The following is a 23733-nucleotide window of genomic DNA, read 5'->3' on the forward strand; positions in this document are numbered from 1 at the left end:
TACAAAAAGTCAAAAACCCCACAGGTTAAAAAAGTAAACTAAAGTTTATTTTCATAAATTGTCATTGTTTTATTAATGTCTGATTGTTTTTTCCTTTTGCTTAATTGCAAATCCACGTTTAATGAAACTGAAGCTGCTGTGTAGTTTTTAACATGGAGGTGAATATTTTTGCTGAATTCTGGAAAACCTTTATTACTGTTCAGTCTAGAAAGCCTCGATTAATGTAGTAAAGTTAGTATTGCATAAAATAAAAGCTGTATTAGTTCTGAGTCATTGATTTAGACTGTTGAACTTCTGTGTAGCTAAAACTCTTGCATTCTATTGATACAGTCTTGTGCTTATTCATGGTTGATACAAACATATGGCTGACATTCCATTTCTATGTGACATGAACAAATTTATGTAACTTGAGAAAATTTATGTTTAGACTTGGAATTCTGTACTGTCCAACATAAATAGCTTTGTAATGCCTTTCTCTTTTCTTTTTTCTTTTAGTTACGGCAACCTCCTGTTAAACGTTTGCGACTGAGAGGGGATTGGTCAGATACTGGACCAAGAGCAAGGCCTGAGAGTGAACGAGAAAGAGATGGTAAAGTGTTTGCAGTTGGAGTGGGGTTATTGTCTTTGCTCATGTGTTTTGTTTTGGTTGTTTTTTTGTTGGTGATTGGTTTGGTTTTGGTTTTATTTTCCAATTTTTCTTAAGCATTCCTGAAATATTTAAGTGCTTCAGATTAAACTGTCCATGTTTTAAGAATCAGCCAGGTGTTAAGATGGTTTTCTTAGAATTTAACACAGAACTGCTATTCTACAGTGACTTTTAAAAATGTCTAAATTGAAAATATTTTTACCAAAAAAATTATGTTGCTTCAGCTAGGCTGTTGTAAATCAAGGGGAGCTTACTTCATTGTTGTTGGTCATGTAATAACACAAATACGTATTTCCCTTTTTGTAGTCAAGCCTCATATGCAATCAAAGTCACAAATTAAGTGCTCTGCAACGGTTACATTAGGGGACTGGAATTCAAAGCAATAGGATTCTAATATTGCATCTTTCACTTGTTTTATAAAACACATGTAGTGACTAAATTTTTATGCTTATATTTTCATGTTTGTAATATATTACTGAATTACCTGAGGTTTCAGTAGATAGAACATTCACAAAGCTATGCTTTAGTGTCAGAAAATAGGATACCAAAGCAGGGCAGAGGATGCTTTGTCACTCATCTTACTCTTCATCTAATGGTGTGTTTCTATTTAAATCTGACAGGTTGTGGGCATACAAGTATTTGTTCTGGTTCCCTTAAATCTGTCTCCTTTTTCTGCCTACCATTTCCCGTTCCAGATTTTCTGTGTTGGTTTTCTTATCTTCCCGATTCCCCAAACTAGAATAGAAGTGTCTAGTTGTATCAGACTAATGGTCCATGTAGAGTAGGATTCTGTATCTGACACAGGCAATAGGAGATGCTGTTTAGGGAGCAAACATGAGGCTGTCCTCTTACCTTAATCTGTTGTCTTTGTTGCTCCCCCAGTACTCGGAATTACTAGATTAGAAACATTAGAGCATACCTTCCCATCCGTTCCTTTAGAATCTGTTTATGGTTCTATTGCCTGTGAATTTCTGTGATACTTTATTGAACCTGTTGATAATATTTCCTATGGCAAAAAATCCAGAAGTTCAGTGCCCACTGTGTAAAGAAATACTTTCCTTTCTTTTAAACTGCTCTCTCAGTTTTATCATGTGCCTTCTTATTCTAATATCACAGGATTTGGTTATGAACAAGTTTACATTCTGCTTGCTTGGTGCTTTCATTCCACAAACCTTATTTGTATACCCCCTGATATTAGGGGCATCTTGGCTATCATTTTTGTTGCAGGTTTTTCCCATAAAAATTAGTTGTGGCTTTACCTTTGCACAGAGTTACTTTTTATCTAAATTATTTTTCAGTGTCCTTCTAGCTGTGATTTCCCCATAATAGCAAGTAAATCTGGGGAGAAAAGAAAGCCTGAGAAAAGGACTCCTCCAGTATAGACATTGGCTAGATTTTTTTTTTTTCTCAAAACAAAGCTTCAGTATCTTTACTGTGCATTTTTTGATGCAACTCTATAGTGACTGAGAGAGAATAGCTGTATCGCATTAGTTAGGCATGTGGTGACCTGTGACCTATTTTTCTGTTAACTGTTCATTGTCCTCTCTTCCCATCATTAACCACCTTTTGTCTGTTTTCTTCAGCTGTTGCATTCCATTTTTTGTGCTTTAAGCTTCTGAGGTCAGAGCTCCTCTGCCTGGGGTACAGGAAGGCAATGAGGGATCCCAGGGGAGGGTCAGAGACCTGCAGTGTGGAAATGAGGATAGACAAGGGCATTGGGGTCAGATCAAGGGGCATTGTTTTTTGGGGGGGTGGGTTGGTGTGTTCGCCTTTCCTTCTCCGTTCCCAACAATGTCTTTTAAACTCAAGCAAATAATCTAAAAGCAAGGTCTAGAGATGATATATTCAAGCTATATCCTAGCAGTGAAGATTATATGCTGTCCTGAAAGATAATCAGTTGCTCCAGATATTTGATTAGTCTTTCAGTTTTTATAACACCTGTGCGGGTAGCAGCACTGATCTGTGAGAGGCATATTGTCACTGTGCAAGTTCTTCCCATGTACTCTCCAGAATCTTTCAGTGTTAGCTCTTGTATGCAGGGTGTTGCATATTATTCGCATAGGGTTTTTTCAATAAGTAATTGTACTTCACAGGGATTCTATTTCTTAAGGTCTTCAGTTACAAAACTTTTCCAAAAGTTGCTTAAACACCGCATACTTCCAAACTGGCTAGAGGACCAGCAGAAGTTCTTACTTCAGCCTGAGTGGGCTGGTCCAGTCCAGTGGAATGGTCTTCTATTGGAAGATGCCAATATGTTAAAAAAAACAAACCAAACAAACAACAATAAAAACAAACAAAAAAACCCAAAACACCCACCACATTTCACAGAATACAAAAACCACTTAAAGATTCCAATATTCTATTTGAGCCCTTTATAAATGGAATTTTTCCAATCTTCTCTCTTGAAACAAATTTTGTTTCATATGTAGTAAAACCAGAAATAAAATGAGAAGAAGATGTTTTGAGTTATGTTGAAAGAAAGTATGTTGAAGATTTTGCCGCTTGAGAGTCTTTGCAATCCTGACACTTGATACAAATGAAAAACCTTAAGAGAACTCTGCTGCTGTATTAAATTGTGCTTATGAGGAAAATGTAAGTCACGTAGAAGCGTTGTGGAAATGTTAAAAACATCGTGCTAATTTTTGCTAGTCTTTTTGCTCTTTCATTGTTTAATGATAAGATCGGCTATTTTATAATTATCTGGAAAAACATAAAAATCTAGACTTTCTTAACTTATTTAACCAGCATTTAAAACTGAATTACATAAATTTCACAATGTAGTGTGTACAAAAGCTCCAGGTAATTGTAAAACAGAAAAAGAGGAAGCAGTGTTGGCTTTTATGTGGTCCTGTGTTCACCTGCCAATTCTTGGTGGACTGTTGTGCTGAAAAAAGGAGATGGTTCAGGGGATTACTAGTTATGTAGCTTACAGTACAGAGTTCTTTTTATGGAAGAAGAAATGGGGGGGAAAATGAGCACTTTTGTAAACTGTTAGATAAAACTTTAGCATTACTTGTTTTACAGGGGAGCAAAGTCCTAATGTCTCTCTAATGCAGAGGATGTCAGACATGCTGTCAAGATGGTTTGAAGAAGCTAGTGAAGTTGCTCAAAGCAATCGAGGACGAGGAAGATCACGGTCCAGAGGTGATCTCCTTCTTTTCAAGAACAATAATTGTAACAGAAAGTATGTTTATATTGGATGTACAGGCCTTGAATATCAGCCTTCGAGGTGTAAACTAAAAAATTTTTAGTGTACTCCAAAGAACTGAGCACACTTGTTTGCTGTATGAATGGTAATGCAAAAGGGATCTTTAGAAATAGAGTAAGTTTAACTTTGGGCTCCTGTTTTTCATTTTGATCAAAGGTGGGACTAATCGGACAGATGCTCCTGCTACTAATAACGCGCCACCTAGTACAGAATCAGAAACTGCAATGGAAGTAGATGGTTCTGAACAACCTCCATCATCTTCCTCTTCTACAATGTCAGCCCAAGCTCCTTCAACATCATCTTCAACAGAAAGTCCCCCTTCAACTTCATTATTGTCCTCTCCTGATAATGAACAAAGGCCTTCTTTAGGGGCCTCAGCTCAACCTGTGCTCCATCAGTCTGGTGAGAAGAAATCCATCTTGTCATTGTTTATGAAAAATGCATTCAATAAGAAACAATTTTATTTTAGGGTATTTTGGGTAATTGATCTTAATCTGTTTTTTCTTGCACATCCTCAATGAGACTAGGTATTTAATAGTTACCAAGTGACTGCAGCTGTGGTTTAAAGAGAGAGTAAAACCATCAACTGTATATGTTTGTCTGAAGAAGGAATCTCAAAGGAGATAACCAGTATTGTCTTCTGAAGTAGAAATAAAAAAGTTACTTCTTGTTTTTTCTAAGCTTATCGTTCTCTTCATGGAGTATAAGTAACATCATGCCGCCTTCAACTGTGATTTGGCTATAGCAGCATCAGTGCAATGAATAGCAGATCCTATGCCTGTTGTAATCAGAGGAAGAAGAGAATGTCTCCTTCAGCAGGAAGCAACGTTATTTTTTTGCTTCTCAAAAGTATCTGGATAGACAGGGCTCACCTTGTGTGATATTCCATTCTTGGTTAATGAATTACACTACATACTGATTTTTAAGTTTGTATATCTTGAAGCAACTCATCTGTATTTAATACAGACTTACATTCTTATTGTGGGAAAAAGAAGAAAGTATATTCCACTGTCAATGTCAGAAACTACAGTTGGGTAGTAAAAGAGCACCTTCTGCTTTGGCTTGCCCTTTTCCATCTCTATGCAGGAAAAGATGCCACAGCCTTTAGAGTTAAATATTTGCACAAGAGTTTATTTTTGCCTTTTTAAAGTGAGTTTCTAGGCCTCACAGTTGTGATGGAAAGGCTGACATGATCTGAAATACCTACAGGTTCAGACTTGCTTATTTTAAAATCCCCTGTTTTTTGTATAAATGCACCTTTTGTCTTGTACCAATTCTGTTGTAAAAAATCAAGGTCTTTGTCATTGGAAAAGATGACTGATAGCATCTTCAGGCCCCGAATTGGATGTTCTGGAGTAAAGGAGAGATGGGTATTTCTTAGGGAAAAGTGTGCCATTCTGTGTATTGTGGCTGCTGCAGCCAAAATCTTTGGGATGGTTGAGGAATGATTAGGTATCTAAGAGACAGGGAAGCTAAAGACTTAAGTTGAAATGCATTAAATGTATCATTCTCGCCCTATCAAACCTTGCAACTAGTCTGATACTTACTTAGAGGAAATAAACAGTGAGCAGAAACATGATAATACATACAGTCCAGATACTATTTCTAGAATAAGTGAATGCTAGAAAATCTATTTATTAGCAGAGGCTTTTAGTTATCTATGGTTTTTATTAGTATTGGTGTCAGCTTGCTGCAATCTCAAGTTTTTCACAATACAAACAAAAGAAATTAGTTAAGGGGTCTACTCTAACTCAGTGTAACCCAATTTAGCTGCCAGCATCTTTGGTACAGAGGAATAACCACCAAAGCACACACATACCATTACCAACGGTTCGTTTTGATTTTTTTTTTTTAAGTGTATGGTATATTCTGGAACTTACACTGGCCAGGAGAGTATGTCCCATATTAAAAATAATTGCTTCAAGCTCTGTCATTGAAACTTTGTGGACTGGATAATGATAATGCACTAGAGAGCGTTTCTGGAATTATGATGCATTTTCTATCCTGCATTTTAAAGAATGCATGCTGACTAGAAAAAGTGTTTTTCTCGTTTTTCTATGAATTTGTCTGAATTTCTAAGTAAAAGTTTATTCTGCTAGCATGAATTTGAAGTTGTTATTTCTTAATTCAGCTCTTCTCCAAGAGCATTTCCTCTTTCCCAGTGTTACTTCGGGCTTAAGACTCTCCACATATTCAGTTTTGCAAGGGATAGTGGTGACTGTTTTGTTGACAGACAGTGATACTTTCTAATTTACTGTATAATGTGTGATAGGTTTTTTTGACTACACCTAAACAGGGTGTCAGATTGGCTGCTGATTCTTCAAAAAAATCCAAAAAAGTCACCATCACCCTACCCACCCACCCCCAAACCCACAGAAACAAACAAAACTTTAGCTGCTATGCTTTATTGCTGTATGCAAATTTTAGTGTTAGGACAAGGTATCATCTTTAAATTGTCTCTTGTGGGAGTAAACTTAATAGTACTATATGTTTGTACATCTAGTAAGCATCTTGTCTAGTTTGCACTGCTTTTAAAACACTTAAGTTACTGTAAAACTAGTCTTTGGGCAAGTTCAGGGAGAGAGGAAGCTCCTGGGCAGAGGGAAAAGGTCACAGCAGAGCAGTGGCAGTGGGTTTATGAATGGGTAGGCTTGAATGTGGATTTCCATTTTGCAATGTTTGTATGCTTATGTAACCCATGGTGGTGCTGAGTTATGAGATTTTATTTATTCTCAGTCTCTAGTCTATAAATGTGAAAACACTGCACTCCTTGTTGACAGGATTCCCCGAGTTTGTTTAGCTGCGCTTAGAGGTGAATAAAACCTGCTGCTTTTTGAGGTGACAGGATAGGGAAAGTGATAATAGGAATTAGTATTTTAAATACAATGGGGTTGAGTAGGAAGACGAGGTAGAGGTGTGTTGTAAAAGATGGATGACTGGGGAAATATTTTGGAAGTTGGAAGAATGAAAATGAGAGGTGTTCAGCCATCGTTTTGCATAAAGTGGTGGTGGATACAAGTTTTAATATTGTAGCAAAGAGTTAGCAAATGAAGAATATGTTTTCGGGTAATGACTTATTTAGAATTGGAGCATGAATTCATACTATGGAATGGAACAGGCTTATAAACAGCTTTCCCTAAATCATTTCTACAGATTTCTGTACTGATCACTACTGCTGGTAGTGATCCTGCCTTTGAAATAGCAATACCTTTGCAGATGTATTATAATTCAAATATATTGTTGGTCTGATGTTCCAGAAAATGCCATGTGGTGAGCATTTGAGCTTCTACATCTGAATTACTTCATCTCTTTTAAAAAATGTACATGTTCAAAATAGTCAGTACAAAAATGGTTCAGTGCTGGAGCTTGCTGGGATAAGTCTCTTTATCAGAATGTATATTCTAGAAGAATACAGTTGGAACATTTGAGTAAGTTGGAAATAATCAACAAGGTCAGTGCAAAATATCAGTAGCCTGTTCTTGTCAGTATATTTGAATAATGGTTTGTGGGGTTTTTTTATAATGAGACAGAACAATTGCTGGAGATTTTCATGCTTGTCACTAAGGGAAAAATTACAAATTTATTTTCTTGCCCTGCTTGGCCCGTTCAGTGGAAACCATTAATTCATTTTTTACATTAGTTTTAAGATGCTGTAATTTTAAACGCTGAATAAACATCAAATACAACAAACTGTGAAATATAATAATGCTTTTTCCCCATAAGTAATATTCCACATACGCATCAGTACCACTGGGATGAGAGTTAGGGTGGCAATTGACAAATTAAGGCAAAGCTTAATCTTAATATGTGTTCTGATATAGGGTAACCCTGCTTTTAAATTTTCAATGGGAAAGTGGCAATAGCTGTTTTTTTTCAATTTCCATTTCTATTTCCTCACTCCATTTGCTGGCAAAATAAACATTTGCTTAGAGATTTTGAAATGTGTTAAAACGTGTAGTCACTGAACATATTCAGGATAGTAGTTATCTCTTTACATTTTGAATTGTAGTTCTTGTTACTTCTTAAATTGTAACTGTCTCTGGGCTGAGTGGAACAGAATCAGCAGCAAGTACTGAAAGCTGCAATTTTAGACAACATTGAAATGAACTTAAAAGCATTTTCTAGACTGGTGTTCTCATTTCCGTAAATGTTCATGGCAGATGAAAAGTATTCATAGCAAATCTCTTTGATGCCATATTCCTTCTAGGAAGTATATCTTTTTCCTTCTTGTTAGACCTCATCAGCCATAAACTGGCAGGATATATTTCCCAGAAGTGATATTAGACTGAGGACATTAGAGCTCATGGCTATTTGATACTAACTGGTGCCTGCCACTAATTTTTGAATGATTGGATTCTGTCTTTGTGTTTGTTTCTTTTTATGAAAGAACTTCTAAAATTTGCTTGCTTCACTGAGTGAATAAGGGTTACAGAACATTTGTAAAGCTTTTGCTTGAATGAAAGTTTATATGCCAATGTAATGCTCCCTAGAATTTAACATTTCATAGTACTGAATTTTTTTTTCTTTGCAGATTTTCTCATATCTACAAAATATTCCAGAGTACCCTTGATATAAATACTTTCAGGATAGGTCTAGGCTAGCAGTTTATAGCAGAACTAACTAGAGCATCTGATGTGAATATGAGTCTAAATTAGCTTCTCTACCCTACTATATTATAGATGAGAGTAATTCAGTGGTTCATATCTATGTTGTGCTTCGGCTATTGCTAATAAAGACACACTCTGTGTTGTATAAAGAGAAGTAAGTGGATGAAATTTGCAAAGAGCATGGAAAGAATAAAAAACTGTTAATCAGGCAGTGGACTGGTATATGCCAAAATGGTATAACTGACAAATTAATAAATATTAAAATGATGAAAACTGTGAAGTCTCTAAAGATGGAACTGAAAGAATAGTTTGTTAAGAGAATGATACTAAGAATTGTTTATGATCCAATAAATTACTTTCTCTGTAGGACCACTTAATGTTTTCAGACTTTGAATTCTCACCCAATGGGAATGAGTTCATAGTAAAGTATATTTTTTGGTTAGATGCTGTTCTGCTACCTATTTCAGTAGTCCCAGTTTACTCTTCACAGGTTTGTTTTGATCAAAATTGTACCAATTTTTTTTTTACATCAGGAAGCTATCACATTCATTTTGAAAACTTACCTGTAGACCACAGTTGCATAATTTTATACCATGGATATTCTCATTTGTTATGTGTGCTAGGAACATGAAAATGAATACTTGTGTTGTTTGCTTGGCTTTGAATCAGTCAGGATCTATCTATTTAATTAAATAATTCTTTGTGAAATGCTTTAAGTGTTGGGAGATGGGGGGTAGGGAGGGATGTATTGTATGGCATGAATTCTGAACTTTTAAGTCCTGTGATTCATGCATTTAGGAAGAGAAAAACAATGTCAATACTTCATTTTATAATTTCTGGATGTTAGTAAATGATTTACATAATTTTTTTCACTGTAATTACACTTAGTATCTGTTGCTTCTCTCTTTGGTCAGTCCCCCCCATCCCTGCTCCCTGTTCTGTATGTTGTATGTTCAATGTTTCTTTCTTTTACATACTTCTTTTTTTCCTCCCTAGCCCCTCCCTGTTTGTCAGAGTTAATGGGACCTGAGTTAGCTATAATCCGTAGGGGTCTACAGCGACTGAGGCTTAAGAAGGCAGAACAACAGAGACAGCGAGAGCTAGCTGAGGGTTCAGCGCCACAGTCGTCGTCCTCTGATCAGTCCTCCTCTAAGGGCTCCTCACAGGACCCTCAGACATCAGGTTGTCATTTGTCAAGGTTTCTTAAGCAGCTAACGTAGTTATAGTTTGTGCTGCTGTTGTTTGCTGAGATGCTTCTTTTCCAGAACAAGACAGTTAATGCATTTGCTGCTTGTCTTACCTTGCATGTGATGGTGTTCATCATCACATGCTTAGGGAAAAAGTAATATTGACAATTTTAATTTATCTAACATGTTTGGATTATATAGCTAAATGATAATATATGGAGAAAGTTTCCTAAATGCATGGTATCGGGTATGTGCAATGTTTGATAGAGCAGTTGAGCAAGAAGTTGCTGTGTCCTGAATAGAGTAAGGTACTTAACAACAAAATGCAATTTCAAGTGTGTAATTGTATCCAATAGTAATATTTAAGACTTGGCTTTTGTTTAGCTTATGTTCTAAATCAGGGTAACAATTCAGTAAAACTGTATTTTGGCACTCTTAGATGCTATGGTTTTACAGTAAGTATAGTGAAAACACTTGTAACAAAACAAAGTCCCCAGAAATGCTCTCCTTTTTTGAACAGACTGACTTTTCATTTCACCATCCTCTTTCTCTTGTCTTATTGAGCCTCAGAGATCTTTATAATGAAAAGAGATGTATTTGAGAAAGTTAGGGTAGAAGCATGCATATGAGTAAAGAGGTAATCCCTAAAGCATAAACTTGAAGCAAACATTGTCATGGCATCATGTAAAAACGAGTGAGCTGTATGCTCGGTGAAAAATCAGCATATCTTGTGTTGAGAAGTAATGTCTAGCAACGTGTTGTCTACAGATAAATTCTGTGACAGTTGAGGTGTGGCTAAATTACTTACAAGGTTTGTGTCATGTTCACAGCTTAACTTGCTGTGGTTCAATCTATTAGTTTATCTGGAGTCTTAAAGAACAATTTGATATAACAGTGGCTAGTGAATTGAATTTTGAGTAACTTGCTACACTAGAAAATTCTATAGTGAGTTTTCAGAATGTTTGGCAACCAGTAAATCCTGGAGGGCTGTGTGCTTAGCTTAGGGATGGCGGCCATAAAAACAATGGTAGCAGTGTTCTTGTAGGTGGCTGCAATTGCCTGCCAGCAAAACCCTACCAAAAAGCTATGAATCTTTTTCAGCAAACTGAACGTCAGAATTTGTTAACTCAAAGATATGTATTGATAGAGGCAAAACTGTAACACTTACAGTCAGTAGATCTTGATCTTCTATTTTCTTTTTGAAATGACTTAAAAACTTTTTAACAAAATTGTTTCCTGTTGATTTGAAATTGGAAAAAAAGTTTGGTTACAACCATGTCTGTAGAATTTTCACCTGGAGGTATATCTGTGGATATTTTACTACCTCTGAAGTATGTGTTGGTCTAGGTTTCACTTGATACTGTCTCACCCATCTTGTTCTTAGTGCTCCTTCAAGTATGCAGTGTAATTCTTCACTCCCAGTTTCTTGTGGGTCAGCATACTGTAGGATCCATACTGACACAAATTTGAAGTTTTACAATGAGTAATTTCTTTGACTGGGGGTCAGAGACGTCTTGTAATTAGCTTGGATCCCCCATCACTGTTTCTTGGAGTTTTGAGTTCCCATGTGCTTCAGATTTTAAGGAAACTAATGGGAAGGTTTGATTGTTTTGTTTGGGATCACCAGGGAAACACAGAACACATACATAGCCTTTGAGGAAACTAATATGCAAATATTTACCTCATTCTTCATGTGATGACAATGAATTTGCAAATTTAACCATTTTACTTATTAAATAATTGCTTTGAAAGATAGATTCACTCAGCAGTCTGGAAACATTTATTTTTGGGGAGAGGAAGGGGGAACAGTTTTGCTGCCTGACCTCCAGCTCATTAGGATGTGTATCTTTTTGCTCCTTGGTCTTATTGGTGGAGTTTCACAGAATCACAGAATCACTAGGTTGGAAATGACCTTCAAGATCATCAAGTCCAACCATTAATCCAGCGCCACCATGTCCCCTAAACCATGTCCTGAAGTGCCATATCCACACGTTTTTTGAACACTTCCAGAGATGGCGACTCCACCACCTCCCTGGGCAGCCTGTTCCAATGCCTGACCACTCTCTCGGTGAAGAAATTTTTCCTAATACCCAATCTAAACCTCCCCTGGCGCAACTTGAGGCCATTTCCTCTTGTCCTATCACTAGTTACTTGGGAGAAGAGACCAACACCCTCGTTGCCACAACCCCCTTTCAGGTAGTTTTGTTACCTTCAGCATTATAGACAGTGGAAGATTTAAAATTAAAAATTCGAATCTAAATAATTAATCTGTTCAGTCAATTATTCCTCAAGAAATTTCATAAAAGATTACATCTTTTCCTTTCTACTTGTATGTATAAATAGAAGAAATTCCTGTTGTGCTTCATCAGCTTCTTTCATTGTATTCCTCCTTCCCATATTATGGGAGGGAACAAATGAGACTCCTTTCTTTTGACTGGGGAATCCAAATCACCTTTGCGTTGTCTATTTACTATTTAAGATTTCTGCACTCTGCACATGGAAATGTTCTTTGTTTGCTCATTTCTTTTTATGCAAGCTACTTTGTTTTGTTCCCTTTTTCTGACCTCCCAAGACTTATTTTTGGAAGATGTGTATCCACAATCTATTTCTTTGGAAAACCAGAGGTGCAGATTTTTGGTCTCTTGGTTTTCCATGGAGACAATTGTTTTCCAACCCCGTGGTAAGTTGACATTTCAGAAATGTGGTAGGAAAAAAAGTAGTTCTTAGGGGTTTTTTTAATAATAAATTCCCATACAGAGACAATACCTTTTTTAAAAAAAAATTTTTTAATTGCAAGGTTGTCTTTGCTGCTCTGTCTTGAGGAAGTTGTTCAGTTTTCAGGCACGTACTAGTTGTAAATTTTCAAACAACAAACTACACCCCAAAATGTGTCTTCCACTGTGTGAAATGGTGTCATAGCCTCTGGCCCAGGGCTGCAAGTTCTCAGTCCCTATTCTGACAAAACTTGTATAATTTACACTTGCAATTTTTTGGGGAATTCAGTGTGAAAGTAAGGCCATTTCCTTTGACCTGTATTTAATTTTGAATCCTTATCTTTGCAATCACAGAAGCTCAATTATAGCTGTAGACACAAGCTGGAGAAAAAATACTCCAGCCATGTAAGAAATTACCAGTAGAAAATGTCAAGAGCTGAAAGCTTTTACAGGTTTAATAGAAGTGGATACCTCCTATAAATATTGTGTAAATTTGGCGGTTTTAGAAGCAGTATATGCTGCCTGTATCAGATCTATTTTGTCTTCAAGCCTTTGCTTAGGTATTGAACAGATTCAGCTTTTTTTTATAGCCCCTTTAATTAGGGAACTATGGTAAGTTTTTTGGTTTATTATATACTTTCTCCAACAAAGCCTAGTTTTGACTTGCATTTTTGTGGTATTTCATAACATTTAGATCTTGTGCAGTATTTAAACAACAGTATATATGTGCTATATGCAAACTACAAAAAAAGTAAACCTTTTTAACCTCTTGTTATTGCTGCTCTGCCCAATGCTGGTAATGCTGCATATGTGTTGCCATTACCTGTGTCACTTCTCTTTTTGAGAAGTTACAGAAACGTGAACCAGCTGATCTTGAAGTGAAAAAGAAAAAATAGATCGATGCACATCAGGGGTTCCTGTAGTGGTCAGTATGCATAATCTTACCCACAAAAGAGGAAGCAATGTGAACCTTTCTTTTTTGAGGAAAAGTTAATTTGATTTAGACTACATTTATTGTGGAACAAAGATATATACATGTGCACGCTGATATATTGCAGAACCTGTGATGCACGTTGACTTGATTCTTTTTTTTTAAACTTTGGTTGTTTCAGAAGTCTATATGGTCAGTGTCTTTAGCGGAACAAATTGGCCCTTCATTTCTGTTTTAAAGCTTTCTGCAAAGAACAAGGGGATGGCTGAAGTTTTTATTACTAGATTCTTTGCCTTCTTTGTAAACACTCAGATGTAGAAATATGTCTATTTGAAGTCCAAAATATGTAACTGAGAGCTTATTCACTGTGCAAAGCAATTATTCCTAGTTATTAAAACAAATATTTAATTTCTTAGATTAAGGTCCACTATATGTACCTTTTTTTTTAACCAAAACAATAGAGGTGGCATGCTAAGATTTTGATGAAGTCAGGTGCTGATTGCCCAAACTATAGGAAGATCCTTCAGCATATAACTGACTTTAAAATTATCTTCTATTTTCTGTTTGAGGTTTCCCAAATTTATGAATCTCCAGTTCCCTCTTTAAGTGGTGTTCCAGTTTAGAATGTACTGGTGACATTACAACCAGTGGTGAACTGCATTGGGATGCAGACCCAGCCTGTGAAGGCTCAGGTAAGAGTTTGGATTTTTGTTTGTTTTTTTAACTATATGGCACAGTTTTGGTAATAATTTTTTCAAAAGCTTTATCAGAAATATAAAAGTACTTTTTCAGAATTTTTACAAAACAAAGCCATATATTAAAAAAAGAGGCATTTACCTGAACTTCTCTAGGCTGGTTTCATGGTCATGTTTATTTCCCTGCTTGAGGTGTGGGGTTCCAGACTGCAGTGCCACTTCAGGGGGTGCTGGTGATCTGTGGCTTCAGGGGACTTGGAAAAAAAAGTGAGTTTAAAATTGCTACAAACTGATCTCTTTTCTTAACCACATCATTGGAATATTTAGGATGCTTCCTATACGTTGTTTAAAAATTCTCATATTGCAATTGAAATGCATTCACAAAGTTGTAAGAAGACATCAACATAATAGTGAAATGTGAGAGGTTTAGGCCTACATTGGCATGAAATACTACCTAGAAAATTTTTCAGTTTTGTTTAATTTGATTGAATGATGCACATGGTAAAATATACCTACTTTTTACTTACTATTGTTTAACATGAGGTCTTAATAAAATTTAGAAGTGCTCATAAGGGTAGTAAATGTAATTTCTTATGTTTGTAATTAAAATATGTTAGTTCAGTCATATTTCTTCTGTTCATCTTGGTCTGAAATAAAGAGCTGATGAGATTAGCTTTTCCAGACAAGTAAAATGCTTGGCAGCATGATACAACTTTTGAAAAAAGACACATAAGCTTATAGAAAGAATTAGTATGCAAGAACAGCATAACTGAGAATCGCTGTCTTGTGTCATTAGACTGCTCAGCGTGCTGTCCAAGACCTCCCTTCCCTTTAGCACTTTTGATACGAGTTAATTCCAATCGCGGGCTTCATAACTATGAGTCAGGGATCAAAGCCAGCCTCCCCTTGAGAGAGGCGTACTGATTCCTGTGCTGAGTCAGCTAGAATACAAGTAGATCATCATATGGCATGGTGCATCTTTACACCAGCTTTTTGCTCTGATTCACATTCTAGAAAGCGGATTACTAGTCCATTAAAAAAAAAAACCTCTGCTGTAAATAGTTCTCTTCTAATTTAGAAATTATATGTAAAGCACACTGCAGTTTTGGTAACCAAAATACATTAATGTTACAAGCCTCATACTTAAGAGCTACATCCCATCTAAATTTAGATGATGAATTCTGTGGTCTGGCTTAGGTGTGTTTGATGCAAGGCATGGGCATGGCTGAACAAAGCTGAAGACAAAACAGGACCAATTTTATGTTCCTCAGTTGTGGAAATAAAATGTATAAGCCCAGTTGCCAAAACTAGCCAGCCTCCAAAACACACTGAGCTTGCCTCAGACTCTCCTGGTCTTGTTCCTCACTCCTTCTCCCCTCCCCTATGCTAGGTATCAGTGTAATGAAGGAACAGACTGTGATTTTTGCACCTGCATCTAGGAATGAAGTGTCATTTGAGGATATATATTTAAATCAGCTTTGTCAATTTAGCAGGTTGTATGGCTGTACTACAAAATAGGTCACGCTGGTGATTCAGGCCCAAACCTGGAAGTGAGCTTCCTGCAGGAGAGAGTGTACTGTTTTATTGCTTTCCTTTGTATAGGATCTAAATTTATGTTAAAATTCCTTTAGCATGCTGTGACGTTGGCAGACTATGACTCAGTTTATAATACAGGATATTAAATCCTTTTAGCTTAGCATGAGTTTGCTTATAACAGAAAATTAACAAATGGAACAGAGATATGGTAGCCTAGCCAATATCTTTGAAATACTGCACTAATTTTTGTACATCAGTTCATCTTAAGATAATACCGAAATAAGATCTGGCCTTCAGAGTTGACAAGGAAAAGAGACTCACAGAAGATACTGAACATTGCATCTGTCATTTGTCTGCACAATGAATACAGTGCTGGTGATAGTTATTAGCTGGTAGTGTACAGTGGAAAAAAATGCGCTTAACTGCTGGGGGGATTGAATTTTTTTTTTTCCTTCTGTGATTAGATGAGGATTTTTATAAGGCTGACTGGTGTGCTACTGTGATAAACTCATGAAGACATGTTCTCAGTCATCAGGTGCCGCAGAGGTATAGCATCTAGGAATGCAGAACTATCGAACTGTCATATGAGTGGGATGTATTTTGGTGCTTTAATGTTTTAAAAACAGTCTCCATGCTGTCATATCTGTAAACAGTTTCATCTTCTACATTTTATGCTCATAGGTATAAAAATTGAAGATACTAGTATAAAAATTCTGAAATTTACATTTAGCGTATGGTTTGAAATCCTTGTGTCACTGAGTAGTTGGAGCAAAGACTTTAGGCGTCATTTCCTGACATGTTAGAAATTTGAAGAACACAGTAAAATCTTTGGTAATGGACAGGCATTTTTAATATCAATATGTCAGCAAGCTTCAGGCTGTTTACCTAAAGAAATACAAAATAATTTGAAACAAGTAGCTTTGCTTCTGTCATGCTTAGGAAATGCAATATGGCTGGCTGCTCATAAAACAAACCCAAAGCTTCCTTATGTTGCTGCTTTTTATTTTTTATTTTAAACTAACATATGATCGTGACATTGCTGTGCAGTTCTCTGCTGCTTATGTTTTAAGTTGAAATCTCATTTTTGTTTCAGATTCTCCTTCTTCTGTGGTTAACAAACAGCTTGGATCCATGTCACTTGATGAGCAACAGGGTGCGTGTGACAGGAAATGCGCTATACCCAGCCATAGTTGATTGCAATGCTTCCTTTTGAAATTGCTTTTCATGATGATAAACAGTCTAAAAATGCTGTTCATCTACATAAAGTAGAATTCTGTAAGCAGATCTGCTGGAAACTCATTAACTATGTAATTCTCAATATGAGTAACAGAGTAAGGTTAATGGTTGTTTTCAAAAGCCATCCTATGCTCAATTCTTAATTTATTCAATGTAGGTGCAGTAAATGTCTTATGTACTCTACAGACATTTAGAATATTTTTTTAAAATGCAATGTAAAATGAATTCTATAAACAGTCTTGCTGAATGGTTCTTCTTGGATCAAAGTGCAAATATCAAGATTGAAGTAACTTTGAATCATGTAAAGCCAAATTAATTTACTGTATGCAAGAGAGATGTGCAGCTTTGTAAACTTGCACAGTCTGAGTAACTCGAGCACCTATTGCACTTAGGTACATCTTACATCTGTAACTCCTTGTCCTACACACCTTCTGCTAAACAAGTACTAGTGTTTCTCTGTAGATGCCCTATGGGCTGGTGCCAGAAGGAATGTCTCTGAGCTTTCTCTATGCCCATTATTCATCAGTCTTCAAACTGTGAGCAGTGAAGTGGGCCATAGGTGACCCTATTCCAGCTAAACCAATGTCATCTGTAGTGAATATTTATGCCTGAATAATTAATGAGTGATAGATGGTAATTTAAAGATAGATTTCCATACACTCTGCATTATGCTCACTGCCATATCAAAGCCTCTGCAGAGATTTAGTAGCTCAAATCCTACAAAAGAGCTGGCTGTTTCATCTTTCACATTCTAAACTAGAATGCCATTTTGAAATCCTATTTCTGAAAAAGTCTGTTTGGCAACTGTTGAGATTATTATATTGAGGTTTATTTTAGGATGCCAGAACACTGGAAAAAAATCAAGCTGTGTTTTATATTGACAAAATAAATTCATTTTGTGGAATTACATTTTCTGATGAAATAGCCTTAAACCTCAGTGTGTAAATTTGCTAATTGTTCATGGTTCAGTAGTCTACATCACTCCAACAGTCAGGGTTAGCTGCGAAGCTTGCTTGTAATTAGTGGTCAAGCTATGCTCTCTGTTATGAACTCAATAAAGCATTATTTGATGAGAACAGAATAAACTAGAATTTACATAGAAAGTCTATACATTTACTGAAGTTCTTACAACTGCAAAAATTTTGGAAAACTGATAAATTGTTCCATGAAGTTGTGAATTAAGCCCATCTGATAACAAAGATAAAAACAGAAGTTTTGGTCCCAGAAATCAGTTCCCAAATCTGCATCCGATTCCTCTTCCAGCAGGATCAGTTGTCTTAAACTAGTTTGTGTATTACTACTGTTAATTGCATGGTTTTAATAGACTCATAGTTGTAATACACTCTTGAAAATTTTTTCTAATAATTTTTCCTGTGTTAAGAAATTACTTGAACTGATGTGAAGAGGTTTCCTCTCCTAAAAGCTCTTCAGTTTTTTAATACGCAAAAAAAACACACTAAAACCAGAATACATTTGTTTATCCAGACTTTATTGGTAGGCCAGTTCTCTGATTGTTTTAGGGCAGTGTTTTTCTGTTGTGATGGTAAGGATCACCTGACCAGACAAAGAATGTTACTTCTAGTTTGGAAAGCTAGGAATTTGGAAATGGAGGTGACTTATTAGGAAATCTGTTGTCCAAATGATAACCAGAAAGAATAATCTGCTGAGATCCAGTTAGATTTTTGTAGTTAAACTGCATTAGTTTAATTTCATATTTGAACAGAAATCTCAAAACAGTATAAGTGGCTAGTGAAGGAAGTCATATCAGTTCTTTTTATATATATATATATATATGCTTTTTCTTTTTTATTCCTGTCTTTTTCTTAATGTGGTGCTGAATCAGCTGTCTTCTGTTGGACCAGTCTTTTTTGTTAGAGAAGACTGTTTCTGGGTTTAAAGATCTTTTGATACTTACTACAAACATATAAATTTATGCCATTATTCTGCCAGTCCAGCAGAAGCTATAAGTTATTCCCATCTGTACAAAATGGTTTCAAATGGATTACGGTGATCTACACTGGATTTTTTTTTTTTTTTGTTACAGTGTTTGTAATAGTGGAGGGTGGCTGTTAGGTTTGTTGCAGCCTAAAGGCGATGTTATGACTGTAAAGTACTGCCTGAATTGTTATGATTAGAGAGGGAACCTGAAGCCAGAGAACTATCTCAGTAACTTTGAAGTGTAAATGAGTGTATGCATCCCCTACTATCTTAGTGGTGCTTCCTACATACGCAGAAGCCATTCTGATTACTGCTATTTCTAGATATTTGCAAGTTAGTGCAAGGGTTTAGTAATCCCTTAAGGTGATGTCATAGAACCATAGAATAATTTGGGTTGGAAGGGACTTCTTAAGGTCATCTAGTCCAACCCCCCTGCAGTGAGCAGGGACATCTGCAGCTAGATCAGGTTGCTCAGAGCCCCGTACAGCCTGGCCTTGCATGTTTCCAGGGATGGGGCATCTACCACCTCTCTGGGCAATCTGTGCCAGGGTTTCACTGCCCTCATTGTGAAACATTTCTTCCTTTGATCTATTTGAAATCTCCCCTTTTTTAGTTTAAAACCATTACCCCTTGTCCTATTGCAACAGGTCCTTCTAAAAAATCTGTCCCCACCTTTCTTATAAACCCCCTTTAAGTACTGAAAGGCTTCAGTTAAAGTGTCCATACTGGATTGTTCAGTGCCACATCATAGATACTTGAGCTGGCCCAGAACAGGCTGGTATGTCAGCTATGGCAGAGTTAGTTCCTCATAAACAGTGCTGTAAGTCCTTGAAACTGTATTGGCATGTGTTGTGTCCCAGCTAATTAGTTCTGCCTCCCAGTCAGGCAAACTGGTTGAGTGTTGGTATGCACACAGAGCTTTCCAGTTCTATAGTGAGGGCTGCAGGTACATGCTCAAGAATTTCAGACCTTGTGCTTCATTGTAAGGCACAGTGTGGTCCGTACAGCCTCCTTCGGTAAAGTGCAGTACTACCACTAATTAGTATAGGAATCATCTAGACAAAGAAATTATATGCCTTGAGCTGTAGATTAGGCTGGTCCAAAGAATGATTTGATTTTCGGTCTTCCCTTAGATATCATTGTGCCTTATGCTGAGTGGTATCAGTGTAACATTGTTTATTCAGTCTGTTCCTCACCAGATAAAGGAATCTCCACCCTTCCCTCCAAGTTAGCTGCTTCTGATGAATTTGCGTGTGTTAAGTCTTCCCATGGAATTCCTATTTTCTAAAGTACACCACTTATTTTCTTCTCTTTGGATCAAATTTTCTCCCTTCAGAAGTAACTCTCTTTGGTTTTCACACAGAATATAACCCTATCTTCAGAATGTACAAAGCTGATTTTCTTATGAAGGTCATGATTAGTGCTAGATAGGAATTATTTTGGAAGTTCTTCATGAAAAGTCATCTATCTTCTTGCGGGGTTGCCAATAGACTAGTGAATGGGGCAACATTTGAGATGTGGGAAACCAGCTTGAAGTTCCTTACAATGTTAGTTTAACTAGGTTAACGTAATCTGTAAAGCTGTCTTACCTATGCGCTTGCCACTTCATAGTTGAGCCCCGATCTTTGTAAAGCTACATGAGCACAGGTTCATTTTCTAAGACAGAAAGTGTGTATGAGGGGTATTTCTTTCAGTTGTGGGGTTTGTTTTTTTTTTTTAAATAAGGTTATGAATGAAATTTTGTTTTCAGTTTTAAGGGTGGTAGTTTAAAAGTACTTTCCTCCTGTAGGCATCTGGAGAATGGACCATTTCATGGGAGTGTCTGTTCTAGGACAGGGTTGCATATGAAAGGAAACTGTATTGTTGATAGTATCTTTAAAGTATAATGTGTTTGGCTGTGAAATCTAACTAAAGTTTCAAGGTAGTTTTGAGGAATTTAGAATAGAGTTTAGTAAGGTGTTGACAAGCTACAGCTTTCTCTTGGAGCAAATATTACCCTACTAGAGCTTGCAATCAGATTAATAGTTTTGGAAATAGCTCTCCCCTAAATCACAGAAGCTGTACAACTTTTCCCTTCATTTCTTGTCAATGTGAAGTGGTAATCTGGCCTCATGGGGTGAACCTAGTAGTGACAGAGAACAGTGCTTCATTCTAATCTAGTCAGTCTTTGGCAATCCCATTGTTCTTGAAAACAAAGAGTTCACCACTTACGGATTTTATGTGGCTTCTCTAAAAGAATGTTCCTTTATGTATTGGGCAAAGCTTATTAGCTTTCTTCAGAGGCTCCCATTCAGCTTTCATTAGTAGTGTAAGTTTAATATAAAATAGTGAACTACATGACTAATTCTGTGCAGTTTATTATCAGATTCTTGTCTCATCTGTCTTCTAAAATGTTTCTTTTTTTTATTAGTGTGGATTTCATGCCCTAAAGCTAGCTTAAAGAAGAAACTGACCCAAACCAAATTTTACCTTGTGCTATTGTAGATTTAAGAAAAAGCTATTACACAATGTGGTTTAACAACTGTCTCGAGAAATTTGTAAAAATAATTTCTCAGTTACTCTTTGGGTAAGCGGCAATCCTTCCAACTTTTTGAGTGTGAATAAACATGAGCATTGCTTCCACAGTAACCGTAGTCAGAGGAAGTTAATCTTGGTTAAATTTTTTGGTGTTGAGATTTTAAGATAGGAAAGCACCGTCATGATAATGTGAGATGAGCTTTATAACACAAGCCTAATACTCAATTAGGTTCAGTATAGGATAGCGATGTTTGGTTACTTTGGTCAGTAATATTAAGTTGCTTTGTGCTGAATGTTGCATATCAGTATCGAGTTACAACAGACATTGTTTGGTGGCTGTCTTGGACTGTTGAAGGCAGTAAGTTGTCTGTCTTTACCTATCTGGGTTCCCAGTTCAAAGATATGCCTTGTCTGTCCCTGTTACAAGAAGGTAAAGAATTCTCCAAATGTGTAATTTCTTAATCTTTCAGTGTCCAGCTTCTGATGACTTGTGCAGTATGATGGAATGATCAGTATTTGTACTTGCTTAGGAAGGGCTACTCAAAGTTTGAACAGACTTTTATACTAAGAGATGCTTGCTGACAGGTTGCCAAAAAGTAGAGAAAGCACCTGTTTAGCCGACAAAGAACATGTCATTTTTGTTCAAAATATCTATATAGCCACTATAAAATATTTTCTTACATTTGTTTCTTTTAGGAACTGGAAAACTTGCTTTTGATCAGTTCTATCCTTGCTGCACTCTAACAAGAGTGTAACTGGAACCTTTATTTTAGAAAGGCTATGAGCTTTTCTTTGTATAAAATGGGGCCCATGCCCTGTGTATGATTAGGATCGTGGTTGTAATTGGTTAATTCTCTTTCACATAAAAATATATTAATGTTTCCTACAGGGTTTTTGTGGTTTTGTTTTAATTTCAGAATATGTAGAAATACATATTAAAAGTTCTTTGGAGCAGCTGATCACTGTTCTGAGCCTGTAAGTGGGCTTCTGCCTGCCAGCAGTTTAAAAATATGAGCATTGATCGTTAGGTTAAATTCTTATGTGCTATTTCATAGTTCCCATAACTTAATTGTATTTTTAAAAATGAATATCCTGTGACAGTATTGTAGCCATTACTGTTTTGATAATAGCCTTTTTAGTGGGGGAAAGTTGTAGGTTTGTGCTTGAATCAAATGTTAGATTTTAATTGATGTTTGCCCAAAAATGATCTGAAGCTGTTACTTTATTATGTGTCAGTCTGCTGCCAATACTGCAAGTATATTTATAGTCCAATTTCTGTACTCTGCAAAGCAAAGAAAATACGGCATGGTTTTGTCCAAACAGTCCTTAGATAAAAAGCTCAGCATTCATGAAAAGCAAGACAACACAGGCTACTTAGCAGTCCTTTAAGTGGTGCCTAATAAACACTAAGTAAACTCTCCCATCTGAGTTCTGAGAGAATGGCACCTCGCTAGTGAGGCTTAGTCTGATGGTACATTCCGTTAACTTTTTAGTCCTGCCCAAGGCCAGCTTCAGTGTTGATGGCAATTGTGCCATGCATCTAGGTAGATTGTGACCATGAGTTTTACTGAAGGGTGGTGGGTGGATGGATGTCACTGAGCAGTTCTGTTTTGAAGGAGCCCACTGAACATCCTTAAAACTACATACGCTGCAGATGTTTGGCACAGTTGCAGTGGTTTTCAATTTTATTCACTTCTGTTGCTTTTGGACATCATTAATAGTTTGTTTTGCAAGTACTCCCCTTCTGCTTACAGTTATTATAATATGAAATATTATATATTGTAATATAATATATAATTTTTGTAAACCTGAAGCACTCAGAACATGAATTTACAGTGTTCTTATGACAACTAGCTGACAATTTACAGCAGGTCTAAGGATATTGGTAGTTGAGTGGGTTCTAAGTAGAAAAAAAAGTAAATGGGATTGTGATTTTTCTAGACCACTGTTTGTGTCTAGATCTCACAATCATTTTTTCATATGTATTTATTAAATAGATTGAACACCACTTCCAAAAACATTTTATATTCTTATTATTAATATACTTGATAGAAAAGGGATCTGCTTATAAAGGATAATATTGTGTGTACACATACCTATCTGCAGGTTTTTTTACCTGCATGTTGAAGGACAGCATCTTCTTTTTTTGCTCTTATAAATACAAATAATTTTAGGCCATTTTTAAAGCATTGCAAATTTGGTGTGTTTACTCTGAAACTTTTTAACTTTTTGCTTGGGCTGTAAGAGATCTTAAATAGACATTGTACATGTTACTACCACATTTGGCCTTTGTTAGGATAATTAAATGAATCTTTAGAATTGTAACAGCTTAATGTATATTACTGATGCCCATCCAAACTTTATCAACCCCATATTTACAGAGAGTGATAAGCCACGAACAGGAACAGGTGAACCAGTTTTAAGTTTGCACTACAGTACAGAAGGAACGACTACAAGCACGATAAAACTGGACTTCACTGATGAGTGGTAAGAAGTTAATTTTGTTTTTAGCTGGTTA

General features: G+C 36.3%; 1 protein-coding gene across 1 annotated transcript in view; it reads left to right on the forward strand.

The window, feature by feature from the left end:
* Nucleotides 1-495: 495 nt before the first annotated feature.
* Nucleotides 496-23733, forward strand: part of DCAF6 (DDB1 and CUL4 associated factor 6) — a gene marked incomplete at its 5' end in the record, with an annotated part of 51880 nt that continues 28642 nt past the window's right edge. The window contains 4 exons of the mRNA XM_010281921.1: nucleotides 496-589; nucleotides 3671-3790; nucleotides 4011-4256; nucleotides 23597-23702. Coding sequence (XP_010280223.1) covers nucleotides 496-589; nucleotides 3671-3790; nucleotides 4011-4256; nucleotides 23597-23702 — 566 coding nt within the window. The remainder of the gene's footprint in view (nucleotides 590-3670; nucleotides 3791-4010; nucleotides 4257-23596; nucleotides 23703-23733) is intronic.

The sequence above is a fragment of the Phaethon lepturus genome, unplaced genomic scaffold, assembly GCF_000687285.1.
Source record: "Phaethon lepturus isolate BGI_N335 unplaced genomic scaffold, ASM68728v1 scaffold16532, whole genome shotgun sequence".
Taxonomy (NCBI): Eukaryota; Metazoa; Chordata; class Aves; order Phaethontiformes; family Phaethontidae; genus Phaethon; species Phaethon lepturus.